This window comes from Mustela nigripes, chromosome 1 (genome assembly GCF_022355385.1).
Source record: "Mustela nigripes isolate SB6536 chromosome 1, MUSNIG.SB6536, whole genome shotgun sequence".
Classification (NCBI taxonomy): Eukaryota; Metazoa; Chordata; class Mammalia; order Carnivora; family Mustelidae; genus Mustela; species Mustela nigripes.
In genome coordinates, this window is record NC_081557.1 from 84038465 (window position 1) to 84056515 (window position 18051).

The 18051-nt window shown below is 37.7% G+C and overlaps 1 protein-coding gene across 6 annotated transcripts in view; it reads right to left on the bottom strand.

The window, feature by feature from the left end:
• Nucleotides 1-18051, bottom strand: part of FAM118B (family with sequence similarity 118 member B) — a 50139-nt gene that overhangs the window by 15169 nt on the left and 16919 nt on the right. For 3 of the 6 annotated variants that reach the window (XM_059414207.1, XM_059414173.1, XM_059414188.1), the window contains 3 exons: nucleotides 16833-16898; nucleotides 11305-11397; nucleotides 6209-6461 (listed from right to left, as the gene is read on the bottom strand). In XM_059414207.1, the coding sequence (XP_059270190.1) occupies nucleotides 6209-6461; nucleotides 11305-11390 (339 nt within the window). In that variant the 5' untranslated portion in view covers nucleotides 11391-11397; nucleotides 16833-16898. Of the gene's footprint in view, nucleotides 1-6208; nucleotides 6462-11304; nucleotides 11398-14697; nucleotides 14741-16832; nucleotides 16899-18051 lie in introns of all 6 variants that reach the window. The other 3 variants (XM_059414182.1, XM_059414198.1, XM_059414189.1) reach the window with 2 other exon arrangements.

An 18051-nucleotide genomic window follows, 5' to 3' on the forward strand; every position in this document is an offset into this window, starting at 1 on the left:
CCCTAAACGTGTGTCCTTTTTTTTAAGCCTCTGGTTTGCCTCTATTTTTTTCCTTACGTATCCTCTATTAAAGTGGGTTTTTGGGTGCCTGGTTGGCTCAGTGGGTTAAGCCTATGCCTTTGGCTCAGGTCATGATCTCAGGGTCCTGGGATCGAGCCCCGGTATGGACTCTCTGCTCAGCAGGGAGCATGCTTCCCTCACCCCCCTCTCTGCCTGCCTCTCTGCCTACTTGTGATCTGTCAAATAAATAACTAAAATCTTCAAAAAAATAAATAAAGTAGGTTTCAAAACATGGCCCATGGTCCCTGTGGATCTCTAAGATTCTTTAAGGAGTTTGCAAAGTAAAATTATTTTCATAATAATATTAAGGTAATTTCTGTCTTTTAAACTGTGCCGATATGTGCACCAATGGTACAAAAGCAATCGTGGGTAAAACTGCTAATGACTTAGTGTGAATCAAGAGAGTAGAACTCAGCTGTGCCTGTAATCATTGCATTCTTCATGACCAAAGACTTAGAAAAAAAATCCCAGTTTCACTTTAAAATGTTCTTAATTAAGCAGTAAAAATTATTAATTGTATTAAATCCTGACCCTTCCTTTTAAAAGTCTGTATGAAGAAAGAGGAAATGTGCACAGAGCACTTCTGCTGCAGCCCGAAGTATGATGGCTGTGTCCAGGCAAAACATTTGCGTGATTGAACTGCAAGCTCAATTATCCGTTTTTTCATCAAACATTATTTTCACTTGAACAAATGATAAACTAGTCATTCAGAGCTGGGCATTCTCAGGCATTTTTGAAAAAACAAATGAAGTGAGCCTGCCATTTTGAGGAAAACAACTGAGGACTGCCGTTATGGTTGCCTATGACATAAGTGGAGCTTTCAAGCAAAAACCAGAAATTAAAAAAAAATTATTTAAAATCAATTTAGTTAACATACAGGGTAATATTAGTTTTAGGGGTTGAATTTAGTGATTTATCAGTTGCATGTAATACCCAGCGCTCATTCCATCAGGCGCCCTCCTTAATGTCCATCACCCCATTACTCCCCTCCAGCAATGCTCAGTTTTTTTCCCTAGAGTTAAGAGTCTCTTATAGTTTGTCTCCCTCTCTTTTTAATCTTATTTTTCCTTCCCTTCTCCCATGTTCATCTGTTTTGTTTCTTAAATTCCATATGTAAGTGAAATCATACAGCATTTGTCTTTCTGACTTAATTCACTTAACATTATACCCTCCTGCCCCATCCACATCATTGCAAATGGCAAGACTTCATTTTTTCTGATGGCTAGCATTATATATATTATGTATCTTCTTTATCCATCCAACTGTCCAGGGACATCTGGGTTCTTTCCATGTTTTCGCTATTGTGGACATTGCTGCTATAAACACCGGTGTGCATGTGCCCCTTTGAATCACTGTTTTTGTTTCATTTGTATGAATACCCAGTACTGTGACTGCTGGGTTGTAGGGTACCTCTATTTTTAACTTTCTGAGGAACCTCTATACTGCTTCCCAGAGTGGCTCACCAGTTTGCATTCCCACCAACAGTGTAGGAGGGTTCCCCTTTCTCTACATCTTCACTGACATCTATTGTTTCCTGACTTGTTAATTTTATAGCCATCCTGACTGGTGTGAGGTGGTATCTCATTGTGGTTTTGATTTGTATCTCCCTGATGCCAAGTGATGTTGAGCATTTTTTCATGTGTCAGCTGTTAGTCATCTGAATGTCTTCTTTGGAGAAATGTCTGTTCATGTCTTCTTGCCCATTTCGTGACTACAGTTTTTTCTTTTTTGGGTGCTGAGTTTATAGATTTTGGGTACTAGCCCTGTATCTGATATGTCATTTTTGAATATCTTCTCCCATTCTGTAGGTTGCATTCTAGCTTTGTTGATTGTTTCCTTTGCTGTGCAAAAAAAAAAAAAAAAAAAAAAGTTTATCCTGATAAAGTCCCAATGGTTCATTTTTGGTTTTGTTTCCTGTGCCTTTGGAGAAGTGTCTAGCAAGAAGTTGCTGTGGCCAAGGTCACAGAAATTGCTGCCTGTGTTGTCTTTTAGAATTTTGATGGCTTCCTATCTCACATTTAAGTCTTTCATCCATTCTGAGTTTATTTTTGTGTGTAGCATAAGGAAATGGTTCAGTTTCATTTTTCTGCATGTGGCTGTCCAATTTTTCCAACATCATTTGTTGAAGAGACTGTCTTTTTTCCATTGGACATTCTTTCCTGCTTTGTCAAAGATTAGTTGGCCAAAGAGTTGAGGGTCCATTTCTGGGCTCTCTATTCTGTTCTGTTGGTCTATGTGTCTGTTTTTGTGTCAATACCATACTGTCTTGATGATTACAGCTTTATAATAGAGCTTGAAGCCTGGAATTGTGATGCCTCCAGCTTTGGTTTTCTTTTTTAACATTACTTTGGCTATTTGTGGTCTATTCTGGTTCCAAACACACTTTAGAACTGAAAAACCAGAATTTTAGAAAACTCTAATCTGCCACCAGGAGCTTGACAACCTCCAAATATTTATGTGATGAGACTGGTGGTGTTATTAATGAATGTAGTTTTTGAGCTGTGTAGTGAAATGTTTCAATATCTAGAGGATATATGTAACTCAGTGAACCAAGATTTTCTAAATGACAGATGCTACAAAATCATGCATGGGTGAAAGATTTATTCTAAGTGCAAGATGGATCATGGATTTTAATCCAGTAGAATAGGAAAAGTTCAGATTCCATACTGCTCTTAATCTTTAGGAAGGAAGCTACCACTTAACTGAGTTTTTAGTGTAGTATCAACGGTGAATATCTCTAAGTATCTAAAAAGACTATTAAAATACTTCTTTCTTTGCCAGCTACACACCAGTGATACCTGACTTTTTCCATATACTTAAACCAAAACAACACACAGTATATACAGCAGATAGGAGAATGCAGTTGTCTTCTATTAAGCCAGATGTTAAAAAGATTCTTTAAAGTGTGAAACAATACAATCAATTTTTCATTTTTGGAAAATGTAATTATTTTCCACAAACATGTTAAGTACGTTTACATGTGATAAGCTTATTGGTACACTTAAGTAAATATTTTAAACATTTCTCAATTTTTAATAGTGAATGTTGACAAAAATACTCTACAAAAACAACAGCTACTTGAGTTTCTCAATAATTTTTAAGAGTATATAAAGGAGTCTTGAGACCAAAAAGTTTGATAATTTCTCCTCTACTGCAACTGACACTAACCCACAACTACATTTTAAGGTTAATAATAAATTTTCATCCAAAGATAATTAGTGACCCCAGTTTGATGTTTGTTGGGTATACACTTACTGACACTGACTTCAAAACTTCTCATTACTTTCAATCACAATTCACCCAACTAGTAAAATCATGCTTTCTGTTCTCAGGAGACCACTGTGATGGATGAGTGAAGGTTACAGCCAAGACAAGAGAGTGGCATGACAACACTGTACATCCTAGTCTGAAAGAGAACGTCTTCATCCACAGACCAGTCTTCCTAGTCTAACACAGTACTCATGAGCTTCCCCCTCCACCAAGATATCATTTTTGTTAATTAACTGGCTGACACACTTCCGTAATACTTTTCCTTTAAATTTTTTGGCTATGTACTCTTTAATTTTTGGCTATGTACTCTTTTTATACAACAACAATTTTGTATTTTTTAAGACATTAAGAAAGTTTTCTTTCCTCTTTGCTCTCAAGTGTGTTTTATCAGATATTAATACAGCCACTCTCACTTTCTATTTATTAATATTTTAATTACACATTTTCTTTCCTTTTACGTTTAACAACTCTACTGACATACAATTCTCATAACAATTCACCTATTTGAAGTGTAAATTCAATGATTATTTATAGATTCACAGATACCGCAACTGTCACCAGAGTCAATTTTAGAACATGTCATCATATCAAAAGAAACCACGTAGCCTTTAAATATCACCTGGCTGCCCTCCATCTGTGCTCTAGTCCTTGCCAACTACTAATCGACTTTCTGTCTCTAACAGATTTCCTTATTCTGAACATTCTGCATGAATGCAGCCATCTAATATGTGGTCTTTTGTGACTGGCTTCCATTACGCTAAGGGTCATTCAAACTGCAGCATGTTATCAGTACTGAACTCCCTTTAATTGGCAAGTAGTATTCCATTGTATGAATGTGCTGCATTTTGTTTATCCACTAGACAGTAGATGGATATCTGGGTTATTTCTACCTTGTGCCTATTATGAATACTGCTACCCACATTTGTGTGTAAGCTTCTGTATGGACATATGTTTTCATTTCTCTAGGGTCTATCTAGAAGCAGAACTGTTGGGTCAGATGGTAACTCTATATTTAATTGTTTGAGGAACTGCTAGACTGTGTTTCACATTGTCTGCACCATTTCACAATCCCAGCAGTGGATGAGGGATTCAGTTTCTCTACAGCCTCACCAATATTTAACTGACCTTCTGAGTCGACCCATCTTGGTGCATGTGAAGCGTACCTCAAGTGGTTTTGATGTGGATTTTTCTAATGACTACTGCATGAAAAGATACTCTACACCTTTACATGCGCTTACTAGCACATGGAACCATGTCAATTCAAATCCTTTGAATTACCTGCCTTTTTATTGTTAAGCTATAATAGTTCTTTATTCTGGACACTACACCCTTGGGAGATATATGAATTGCTAATATTTTCTCCTGTTCTCTGGCGGGGAGGGGGGAGGCTGACTTTTTACTTTTTTGAAAGTGCTCTTTGAGCCCAAGAGCTTTTATGTTTGGTAAGGTGCAGTATATCTACTGTTTCTTTTGTTACTTGTGCTTTTGGTGTCATGTTTAAAAAAAACTGCTGCCAGGTCCAAAGTCATGAAGCTGTAAATCTGTTTTCCTCTAGGAGTTTTATAGTTTTAAGTTCTTATATTTAGGTCTTTAATCCATTTTGAATTAATTTTGTGTATGGTGTGAGACAGAGGTCCTATGAACTCTTTAAAGCTTACTAATTATTTACACTATTCTAGATTAGTAACAATTTATCACAATTAAGAACAAAGAAATGAGAAGAGGAAGTAAAAGGTACTAAGTTTCTGAAATGAGTCACGAACCAAGAGGAAATTACTTTTAAATGGCTCTCTTTTAAGCTAACTTTTAATGACACTTCTTTCCTATATGCCCAAGGGCCTGGAAAGGAGGGTATGGGAATCAACACTAACAATTTACTTTATAAGGGGCACCTGGGTGGCTCAGTAGGTTAAGCCTCTGCCTTCAGCTCAGGTCGTGATCTCAGGGTCCTGGGATCAAGTCCTGCATCAGGCTCTCTGCTCTGCTCTGCAGGGAGCCTGCTTCCTCCTCTCTCTCTGCCTGCCTCTCAGCCTACTTGTGATCTCTGTCAAATAAATAAATAAAATCTTTAAAAAAATTATTTTATAACAAGAGTTTTTTTTAAATATGTGATTTATTAAGATTTAGAACATGATTTGGCTACTCTATTATTTCTAAATATATCTTAAATGAATTCTGATTTTTGAAGGCATTTTGAAGACAGTGCAAACAAGGAGGTCCTTATTATTCATGAACTGGTATCCAACTCAATTTGATAAAACAAGACAAAATTCCTTATAAATATTCTGAGTGATTGCCTTTAAAAGGAACATTTAAAGAAATGGTGTTGCTTAGCCTAAAAAGGGTAAGAATGATCTCTAATCTTTCTGGGATTCCCTAAAAGGCATGGATGGCAGGGCATGCCACTACACGGTAATGAGCAGAGAAAAAATAAATTCAAAACACAGCAATAATGGGACAGTGGTCTCATTTTTGTAAATATAAAGACCTCAACATCATTACTGCTACCATCTATAGGCACACACAGATACAGACACACACGCGTGCGGATCAAGATAACTACCCTGTATAGGGTCCATAAGCAGACCTTTTGTGGAAGAGCCAAGAGTTATGCAAATCTATAAGCTAAAGGGGCACCTGGGCGGCTTAACTTGTTAAGCCTCTAGACTCTGGATTTCAGCTTGGGTCATCATCTTGGGGTTGTGAGATCGAGCCCTCCTTTCTACTCTACTCTGGGTGTGGAGCCTGCTTAAGATTCTCTCTCTCTCCCCATCTGCCCCTCCAAAATCTATAGGCTCACAATGAATATCCTTGTTACATTCAGCACATGTGTCACAGTTTCAGGAAATAATGCCAAGATACACAGGAGGATACTCACAGGAGAGAGTTTCTGGATAAGGTCATGGGCAACATGGACAAGATTTTTGTCTTCATGGAGACATTTCTGAAATTTTCTGCTCTCCTCATCTTCTAGAAGATCAAAATCAATGGCGGCATCCAGTAAGGCCTGAATCAACCCCTTCCAGGACTTCAGGGCTGGAACCTGAGGTGCCACCGCAGCACTAATGCCTGTTCCAATCACCAGCACAAGTTCCCGAGGCTTCTTCGTTTTTAAGCTTGGAAGCAGCTTCCTGAAAAAGTCAACCAAACGAAGAGGATTGGGAATGTCCAACAGATAGGAGGCACATGGAAAGGCTGTTGAAAATCATGGTTTTCAGCTATTACTTTCATAGTTGCAAAGAGGATATAACAATTTCTGATACCTCTCCTGAGTATCTTAAGCAAAAAGACCAGAATATTGTGCCAGGGCTTGCTGAAAAACCTATTTCAGGAATCCTAAGAGGCAATCTTAAAAACAATTTTCTCCCTCATAGTTCTTTCAATCTAAGAAAACCCACTAACAGTAGGAAAAGATCCAATTAAATTACAGCCCAGCTGAGTTCTACTAACTAAATTATATTTTAAACCAACATTAAATTTCAAAAAACATGGATTCCAGAGAGAAAAGAAATCCATACAAATTAAATTCCTATTGTTGAGAGATATAAAACAAGAGATGAAAGAAAGCCAAAGTTAAGCTCAATTTTGTAAACACTAGTATGATAAAATTGAGCATGACTAAAACTGAGAATGAGACCATCAAGTATGGGAACACATTTCACTTCCATTTTGTTCTAGATTTCTACCTGCAAGGCAAAAAGGGAAAAAAAGAGGAAGAAAAAAAAAGTAGCTAACAGAATTCTGAAAACACGGGAGCTTCACGTTACCTAAATAAACAAAGCTATAACTATTCAATAGATACGACAAGAAGTAGAAAACATTACTTTCTTACCACGACAAGCACGGAGTTCTGTCTTGAAGAGAAGTACAGACACAAGTTTTGTGTTTTGGTTCTCCATACCCCACTCCACCCCACTCCCCACACTTCAGTCTGGAAACTACATTAAAATATGTTTGAAATATATTTACTCACTTTAATTTTTGCTGATGGCAGGTGTTTTCCAAGGAACTGCCTTTCTCAATTTTTTGTCAAAATAAAAGAAAAAGGATTTGCATTTTGTCGTAACATAAGAAATGGTACTTTAAGTCTTGGGAAACCTGTTTTGGGGAAACAAACCTTGCAACTGCCTTCCCTATTTCCAACTCCAGCACTTGGTCATTCAACAAATATGAAAAACTTACCAAGTACCAGATACTATGATAGGTACTAGTGATGTTTCTTTCTTTCTTTTTTTTTTTTTTTAAGATCTTATTTATTTATTTGTCAGAGAGAGAGAGAGCGAGCGCACCCACAAGCAGGCAGAGTGATAAGCAGGGTCCCTGCTGAGCAAGGAGCCTGGTGCGGGACTCGTTCGTTCCCAGGACCCTGGGATCATGATCTGAGCCGAAGGCAGCAGCTTAACCAACTGAGCCACCCAGGCGTCCCATTAGTAATGTTTCTATGAATAAAATGAAGTCCTTAATCTCAAAAGTTTAGTCTACTGGAAAAGACTGATAATAGATATCAGAAGCAAATGACGAAAATGAGTTTCAGTTCAAGGCAATCAAGATATGGAAAATATACAAATATATACTCACAGAAAATTTCTAGAGGGATTCACAAGAACTATAAATAGTGGTTAACTCTGGGGATTGGGGAAAATAAGGATTTTTACTTTTCACTTGATTGTGCTGTATTATTTGAATTTTTTTTTACCTCTTCCATTATAGGTTTAGGGTGTAATCTGCCTAATTTAAAATTTCTAGTTAAAAAGGAAAAAACCAGCAGTTGTGTTTCATTTCTGATTCTTCCTAAAACCACTAAGTAACTACGTTTTTTTAGAAGGCATAAATTCATAAAACTCAAAACAGGGAAAGATGAGAGCAGATAACACAGGCCAACAAAATTTTAGGAATTGTACAGTGAGAGATGATTCCCTCTATAGAATTTTGGGAGCGTTCAAATAAATCTGAAGGTAGAGGGGCAGGTGGGGCCAAAACAGAGAATTCGTAGCAAGGCCATATTAGAAGCAGTTAGAACTCTATGACTAGAGGCCTGCTTTCTAGAGAGGCTATACCAGAGGGTTCTGTATCTGAGAACACTGTACACAGCTTGGGAAAGGGAATTAAGTAAAAGTCAATATATGAAATATAAGACTCCCCTGCATCCTTCTCCCAGAGGAAGACTCTCAGACAATGGCAGTCAACCTTATACCTGCACCCCATGCCCCATCCAGGCATCCTTTTTTGGGGAAAAAGGCCAGCATGAGAGAAAAGACCCACACATTCTGATAGGTTGGGATTCCTCAGTTACAGAACCTGGCCCATGGTTGACACTCACAGTGAAGCCCATCAGTGACCAAGTCCCTTAAGCACACATAGATTCTCAAACTGGCTTTTTAGTGTCTTCTCTTAAATGTGAGCAGACAAAGAAAGGTCACCTTACATTTGAACAAAGCCCCCAATGTGAGAGGTATATCTAAACAAACTAGCAGATAGAAAGGAATCTGCTGGGGGCACCTGGGTGGCTCAGTCTCAGTTAAGCAGCTGCCTTTGGCTCAGGTCATGATCCAGAGTCCTGGGATGGAGCCCAGCATCAGGCTCCTCACTCAGCGGGAAGTCTGCTTCTCCCTCTCCCACTCCCCCTGCTTGTGTTCCCTCTCTTGTGTGTCTCTCTTCATCAATAAAGGAATAAAGTCTTAACAAAAAAAAAAAAAAAAAAAGAAAAGAATCTGTAGGAAAGAAGCGACAATACAGGAAAGAGAAGAAAATTGGAAAAGAAAACAGTATCTCATATAGATTTATAAACAAAGGCATATTTGAAAAATGAACAAAATACTATAAAAAAGGGGTGGGCAAACAAATAGATTTCTTGGAAATTAAGAATGTCATGAATAAAAAATTTGTAACACTGGAAGAAAAGAGGAAATCTCTGAGAAGGTATAATGATAAAAAAAAGCAACAGAAAACTAGAGTCTTGGGGCACCTGGGTGTCTCAGTCAGTTGTGTCCAACTTGATTTTGGCTCAGGTCATGATCTCAAGGGCTGTGTTGTTGGGCTCTGTGTTGGGCATGGAGTCTGCTTAAGATTCTCGCTCTCTCAGGACGCCTGGGTGGCTCAGTCGGGTAAGGTCTGTCTTCGGCTCAGGTTATGATCCCAGGGTCCTGGGATCGAGTCCCACATTGGGCTCTCTGCTCCTCGGGGAGCCGGTTTCTTTCTCTCTCTGCCTGCCACTCCCCCTATCTCCCTCTCTGTGTCAAATAAATAAAATCGTTAAAAAAAGAAAAAAAGAAGATTCTCTCTCGCCCCCACTCCAAGCTCACATACACTTTTTTTTCTCTCTTAAAAAAAGAAAAAAAAATAAAGAAAAAAGAAAATTACAGAGTCTTATTGCAAAAGGTCCAACATCCAAATAGAGTTTGTAGAGTTCTACTACAAAGGCACAATACAGAAAAAACTGTGAAGGGAATTATCAAATAAGAAAAAAGTTTTCCTAAGTGAATCATCAGTAGCCAACTTAGAAAGGGCCACCTGATATCTAGACTCATATGAAGGTATCTCACTGTGAAATTTCAGGTTGTTGAGAATAAAATAACTATTCTGTCTCCAATGAGAAAAGAAGAGGTCCTGTAACACAAAGGACTGGGAATCAGCAAAGACTCATTATTTTGGCAGGAATACACAGCTGCTGGCAGAGGATGAGTAATAATTTCATAATTCTAAGGAAAATGATTTCCTATCTAAAATTCAACACTCAGCCAAATCATCAAATAAATGGACAAATATAATAAGGACATCTTCAAATGTCTCCTAAAACTCTTCTCCTGTGAATCCTTACTAAGAGTGCATGATGAGAGTATTTTTCAGGAAAATGAAGGACCACACACCAAAAAAGGGCAAGACAATATCCAGGAAAGAGAGGATCCAAAACAGGAGAGATGTAAAAGGAATTCTGGGGGTCACGGGAAAGGAAAACGGCAAACCATCAGCAATGCAGCAGGTCTGGAGAATGATAGTCCAGAGCGGAGGCCAGTCCGGAAGGAAAACGGAAGGGAAAAAATCCATGAAACAATGTAAACTAGTAAATTACTGATGAGTGTCAGCATACCTAAAAGATTTTTTTTTCTGTCACAGAGTGTGAAGATAAGCTGATAGATACATAAAAAACAAAGCAAACAAAAAAAACAGAGAGAGATCGAGAAAGAGAGAATAACTTGGTGGAAAAAATGAACAAGAAAGTATAATCAAACTACTGTTAGGCTCAGCTATGAACACTATTAATACAGTCATATATGTAACTATTAGAAAACTGATGGCATGCCTGGGTGGCTCAGTGGGTTAAAGCGTCTGCCTTCGGCTCAGGTCATGATCCCAGGGTCCTGGGATAGAGCCCCATATTGGGCTCTTTGCTCAGCAGGGAGCCTGCTTCCTCCTCTCTCTCTGCCTGCCTCTCTGCCTACTTGTAATCTCTTGTCTGTCAAATAAATAAATAAAATCTTAAAAAAAAAAAAAAAAAGGAAAAGAAAACTGACAACCAAACATTGTAATATAAAACCCCAGGGAAATGTGGAAAGAGTGTTTCATGTGTGTGTAGGGTGGGGGCAACACGTGTGGAGAGGCTCCAGGAAAGTAAGCCTAATCCTCATCTTCATTAGTTGGAAAATAGATAAAACCAAAAACTAAAAAATAGCAGTAAATAGACAGCATTTAAAAATATGGATCCAATTATTAGAGGAAACAGATAGAAAAGCTGAAAGTGATTATCTCTGGAAAGGGACAATGCATTATGAGCCTGGAGTACTGACTTGGAAATTATGTACATTTATGACCTTTTTAAAAATAAAAGTTAAAGCCAAAATAAAAATGATTTTTATATGAAGGTCAATATTAATTTGTGAAAACAACTGGGTTTTGGGCAAGTCTGTTTGTTATTTTTAGTCATCTACCATTAATGGCAATTTACTAAATGTTCCTCGATTCCCTTCCCTTGTTTACCTGGGCTTTTTGGTGGGGGGTGCGCCATCACTGAAGAATCCAAGAATCTTGTCTATATCAGAGGCCTGGCTCCCTGTAGAAGCCATCCAGTTTCTAAAATAGATTAAACACCACAGACCACAATTAGATCTGTAATATATACCATTTAAAATAGCACACATGTTAAACAGTTTTAATGATATGTATACCCTAAAGGTGTTCTAGAGGTAGTCCCTGCTCTACAGAGATTCATTAATTAATGAGCATCTCTAACTTAAAGAATTAAATTCATCTGAAAGAAATTAACCTTGAAATTATGACTTTGGTACTCCATACTGTCATCTTGCTTCTGTTCCTAAAGGCTTCCCCCAACCCCTTCTTCCCAAAACAAAACAAAAATCGATGTCAATTCATACCAATTATTGGGCATGACTTTGTGGAGCCCAATAAATACCTGCTATTCTCCCCTGAGACTGGCTTGGGAAGACATAGGGAATAAAAACAATCCATGGATAAGTGCGCTAATAGACCCCAATTATCCATTTACTATCAACTAAAGAAATCACCGAGTCAAGAATAGAACAATCAATACTAACTTGCTGATTGTTAGACACTCCTTATTGCTGAACAACTATGTCCTCACAGGCAGTGAGGCATATCTCCCTAGTTGAACACACTGGACTCTGAGACTCTGTGATAAACAGGAAAGGTATTATCAAAGATGCATGAAGAAGGACCAATTATGTTCAGATGATGGGATAACTAGCAAAAGTAAGAGAATTACCATGGATTAGAGTGAAAATTATAATGAGAAGTTTTAACCACACAAAATTTTAGTAAATTTGCTAAATCTAAGGACCATTAATTCTAAAACAGCAAGATTTTAAACAGTGTGCACATACACATCCAAAAAAAGATAATACAGGAGTACCAGAGTTGTGGATGTTTTATTACTGTTTTATTGTCAATGTTTAGAAATAACCCAGGGGCATCTGGGTGGCTCAGTGAGTTAAGCATCTGACTGCTTCAGCTCAGGTTGTGAGCTCAGGGTCTTGATTTCACAGGTCACGTAATCGAGTCCTGTGTCGGGCTCTACGATGAACAAGGGGTCTGCTTGAGGATTCTCTCCCCTTGCCCCTCACCCCATGCACCTCTTCTCTCTAAATAAATAAATCTTTAGAAAAAAGTGAATTACTACTAATTATTTCAAGTTTACTATTTTATAGAAAGCTTTTTCTTTATGTAAACATTTTCTAAAGTTTGCTGAATTAATTTTTCTGGTAAATAGATGGCTCACTTCCTCACCCCATATTGTTTCACACATAATGGAATTCTTTGGTATCATAATCATTAGGAATATAGGAATCTCAAAATCATAAAGTGAGTTAGGAAGTAGGCCATTGTTCTAGAAACATCTTTGATTCTGTTGGAGAGAAAACTGGGTCTCAGAGAAGACGTGTAACCAGTAAGTTTTACCTTCATAATCACTGGAAATGTCTGTTAAATGTACGTGTTCTTAAAAAATAAGGTCTATTAATTAGCTTAAAAGACAGTATATATTTTCAGGCTCTAAACTCAAATTGCTGAACCAGAATCTCCAGAATCTTCAGGAAATTCTTATGATGAGGCAAAAAGGAGACATCCAAATAAAATGCAGTGATTTTTCTACAACCCAGCTAACTCTGTTAAATGTGGGACATTTAACACAGCAGGCATACCATCTGTATATATTACAGTCAATACCATCCCAGTTTGCTAAGAGTTAATCACCAATAAAATATTTCCATTAAGTTTTAGTTTATGGAAGTCATTTTCTACTCTCAAGTCCAGTCTGTGCTCCAGATTGGGGAAGCAGTATAGGAGAGCAGATACTTCTATGTTACGTGAGCTGACCCATTAGCTTGGGGATAGTTTTTAAAAATACACAATGAAAAGTGTGTATACTCATGCTCTTTCCTTAAATATGGTTCTAAAAGGCCATGTGAACAAATTAAACCCATGCAAAAAATACTCTGTATTAAGAAAGATTAAAGAAAAGTAAAAAGGGAAGTAACTTAATGTTATTAAGTTGTGAAGACAGACATCTTTAGATTTCAGTGCTCAGTTCAGCTACTAAACCAATTTCAGCCAACTGTTAGATAGTGTTTACCACATGCCAAACACTATTTACAAATATTAACTAATACAATCTCTATAAGCTTATGAAATACCATGATTACCCTATTTTAGGGATAAGAAAACTGAAGGACAGGAAGGCTGGATAGCATAATTCAAACCAAGGTGGTCTGTCCCCCAAGATCATGGTCTGAACCATTCTATTTATTACAACCTAAAAACACTCTCCAAGTAGTAGTATCTCACCTTTATGTTCATTTGTTTTTACTCTGCAGGCCAAAACTATGAAAAAAGAAAGATCCCACATTCCAGAAAGATTTACTCAAAATAATTCTGTGTAATGCTTGACAGCTGCTACGTGACCAGGCGCTCTGTTGATGGAATCATGGCACCCGGTTAAAATGAGAAGCTAAACGAAACTGCTTTTTCTGACGACAAGTGCTGTGTTTGTTACATATCCCCACTACCACTAATCTACCTAGACTGGTCCTATCATTCTCTCCTGGAAAATATGCTAGGCTACTTTTGCTGAATTCTAACAGATGATAAATTCTTGATGTTTACACCTGAATACTAAGCTTTCTTATTTTTTTTTTTCCTTTACAGAGTCAACTATTCTGAAGGTCTGCTCATTCTACATAATTTAAGAGAATTAAATATGGCCAACAGCTCCTAATAAGTTGTTTCCGCAATGTTTTGAGTCCTCTTATTTAGGAACTGAATGAGAAGAAATTCACTATTGTCACATTATATTTCATCATATACACATCCTGCTTCGTAACACGGTAACATCTTTCCTTCAGGCTAAAGGATGCCTCATATACTACAATCTCACATATACATCCAGTGGCATCAAAGCATAAACCATATCTTATTTCTTCCAGAGTACTGTTTCAGAAAAGAAAGAAATCCATTTTAGTGTTTACCCTAAAAAACATGCAGTTACTTATAAAAAGCTTCCACACGGATTATGAAAATCTTATAAAGAATTCCTAACATGTATCAACTAGTTCACACATTAACTTCTTTATGTGATCACTATTTGAGCTTTTCATTTCAGTGGGACTTGCTATGTACAGCAGAGGTGGGAAAAGCTTTTCTGCCACAAGACAAAGGCGATTACCTGTGGCAGTGTCTTTGTTACTACAATTACTGCTAAAGCCACCAAAAAATCCTTCAAGACCAAGCAAGAGAGCTCAGCAAAATAAAAGTCAGATATTTGGTAAATGCTGAGAAAAGTAACAGCAACCTCATTAAATTTTGTAAGGCCCAAGTCTGCATGTAAGAAAGGACACTTACACTTTGAAACCTGTCAGCTTGTCAGGAAATAGAATGCTTCCATCTGGTGAATGAAAGGGAAAAATCAAGGCAAGTGTTTTGGGAAAAATCCATTAAGAAACAAGGAAAAGGAACAAGAAGAAAGGAGGTGGTTAGGAGACTGAAATTAAATTCATATAAACCAGCAGACTTGTGGATTTGAAAACATTAGCAAATCACAGTAGCTCTTGCTTTCCTAGCATCTTGTTGGTGCAATGATAGCAAAATTTGGCTCCTTTTCTAGTTCAAGAATCAGAGTAAGGTCTCTTCCTGTGCTTCCAGTGTGGGGTATTCAGCACAAACAACTGGCAGGCCAGAAGGAACTCAGAATATATCTTGGTTTATGGGTGGATGGAATAAACCAAAAGGAGAGAAAAGTTCTAATGATGACATTTTTGCCTAGAAATAAAAGATTTACAAATAACTAGCTTGGGGAAGTGGTACCTTTCTTGCCTTAAAAGATCAGTTGTATTTACAGCATGCTTTTCCCCATTCTATTTTAAAAATAAATAATTAAATAAAAGGGTGGTACTTGGGTGGCTTAGTCAGTTAAGGTCTGCCTTTGGCTCAGGTCATGATCCCAGGGTCCTGTGTGGGAACAAGCTCAGCATCCGGGCTCCCTGCTCAGCAGGGAGTCTCCTCCTCTCTCCCTTGGCCCCTCCGCCTGCTTGTGCTCTGTCTCTGCTCTTTCTCTCAAATAAAGAAATAAAATCTTTAAAAAGATAAAATAAAATCCAAAATGGTATCATAATGTACTTAACATGTTTTTAAAAAAATAAGACCGTGACTAGAATGAAGACTGGCTTATTTCTCTAGCATAAACACCTAAAAGGGTTAACTTCATTTTTTAAGGGAAAAAGATAGTCATCCTCCAACTTGGAAGAAACCAAATCCCTCTAGTTGTGGCTTTTGGACTAATTCCAACACATCTGGTTTTCAACAACTATGGGGGAGGGAGAGAGGAAGAGATATCCAGTGTAAAGTCCTACAAAAGTGTACTCAACCAGCTTGTTGACAATTAACAAATCAAATGTTTTACTCAGGTCATTGGTGAATTCAGTTCTATAATGTAGGCTGCACCCTTTCTTATCAGTGTATAAAACAAATTTTCCATTTTCTTCCTTCTAACACACATACAGACAGAACTGATATAGAGGAATTATATCTACATGCGCTAGGGCGGGATTCCTGTGTACCCCCTCTTGAAGCATTTCCTCTACCTCTGCTTAACTCAGTTTGCTCTTACTTCCGTATCTAAATTGTATGTGCCTGACAGCCTCTGTGTTCTGTCTGATAAGATCTGCATCACACTTACTTCCTGAAAATCTGTTGTAACTAGTCACTGATAAAATATCAGACTGATACTACCTACTCTTGATATTTTACCAGCAAAACACTGACCCATATAGGAGCAGTATATGAACGACCTCATTAGAAGAAGGTTTCTGAAAGACTTTAAAGAATAAGAGGTTTGCCCCAAATTCTTGAAAGTCTTTTTTAAAGATTTTATTTGTCAGAGAGAGAGAGAGAGAGAGAAAGATAGGCAGAGGCAGAGGCAGACTCCTCGCTGAGCAAGGACCCTGACGCAGGACTCAATCCCAAGACTTTGGGATCATGACCTGAGCCTAAGGCAGACAGATGCTCAACCAACTGAGCCACCCACGCACCCCTAGAAAATCTTTTTTTTTTTTTTAAATATTTTATTTATTTATTTAACAGAGGGGGAGAGAGAGATCACAAGTAGGCAGAGAGGCAGGCAGAGAGGGGGTGGGAAGCAGGTTCCCCGCTGAGCAGAGAGCCCCATGCGGGGTTCGATCCCAGGACCCTGAGACCATGACCTGAGCCGAAGGCAGAGGGTTAACCCATTGAGCCATCCAGGCGCCCCCCCCTAGAAAATCTTTTAATTCAAGTCCTAAGATCAACCATGCTGATATTCCAGGAAAAAGAGCTCAGATGTTTCCATGTATATATTTCATGTTTTCATGGTATTTTCAATTATAAAACCAAAGTAACATATCACGTACTGGGAACAAAACTGTTTCAAGAAGGAACAGTAACACATCCAAATTAAAATTTCATTTGAATTAGAAGCTGGTGACTTAAGTTGATGATTTTACCGTGCAAAGAATGATAACTTCCTTGTCACTGCTCTCCCTCCTGTGAAGCTTCTGAGAAGGTATACCCTGAAAACAATGACACATGTTGCTAAGGAAGGAGACTTTTTAATAAAATATTTTCCATGTATCAAGTAGTACAATCACACAATTACATCACAAATGGCAAAGGGTACTCACTGAAAATGAAATTAAATAAATCTTCAAGGGAAGATGAATTTCAAAGATTTAATTTCAAATGAAATTAAATAAATCTTTATGTTCTAGGGAATCTCTAAAAACTAAATCCCTCCTCTGAAGACAGTGTGGGTTATGTATGGCAAATACTGTCAAGGGCTTCCTTTTCAGACCAAAAGATACCAAAAGACCACAATACTGCTGCATACAAACGCAGATTCATCCAAGTTTGGGCATCCCAGAAGATCTCATCATTACAGAGGATCTCTCTCTGAGTTAAAATCTGAACAGCTTTAAAGAAGGGAAGACTTTTCTGTAGCAACAAAAATAAAAATGTTTATTAAGAATTAAAAAAAAAAAAAAAAGAATATCCCACCTCACTTCCCCCCTTTTTACTTTCTTGAGGATTTCTGACTTCAAACAGTACTGAATTTGACAATTTAGAAAGAAGTTATATTTTGACAACATAAAGCTGGCAAATGTTATGATTAAAAACCCTAAGTTTACCTGAATGTTAACACTGATTAACTGAATTCATGGTCAGTCTGAGGTGGTTCACCTCTGAGGTCCCTACCACACTGGCCATGGAATCCAACCCCACTAAACAGCAAAACCAAGGACAGAATATAAGATACAAAGTAGATTTATTCTACAATTATTCTTAGAGTTAACTAAAAGGAAAATAACATGTTTTTCATTAAGATAAGCAAAGAGAAATCACTCAAGTCCAATTTATTCATTACTTTCAAGTTCATGTTCAAGTGCATAAACAGATAAAAAATAATTGAATAGATACCCATCTTAGGTTCTTAATTATGTTTAAAACTCAGTTATCAGAATACCATAAACTTGCTTTGAGTGTATTCAATTTCTTTTTTTAATAAAGATTTTATTTATTTATTTGAGAGAGTGAGAGAGCGTGCACACAAGCTGGGGGGTCGGGGCAGAAGGAGAGGAAAAAGCAGACTTTCCACTGAGCAGGGATCCTGATGCAGGGCTCGATCCCAGGACCCTGAGATCATGACCTGAGCTAAAGGCAGACGCT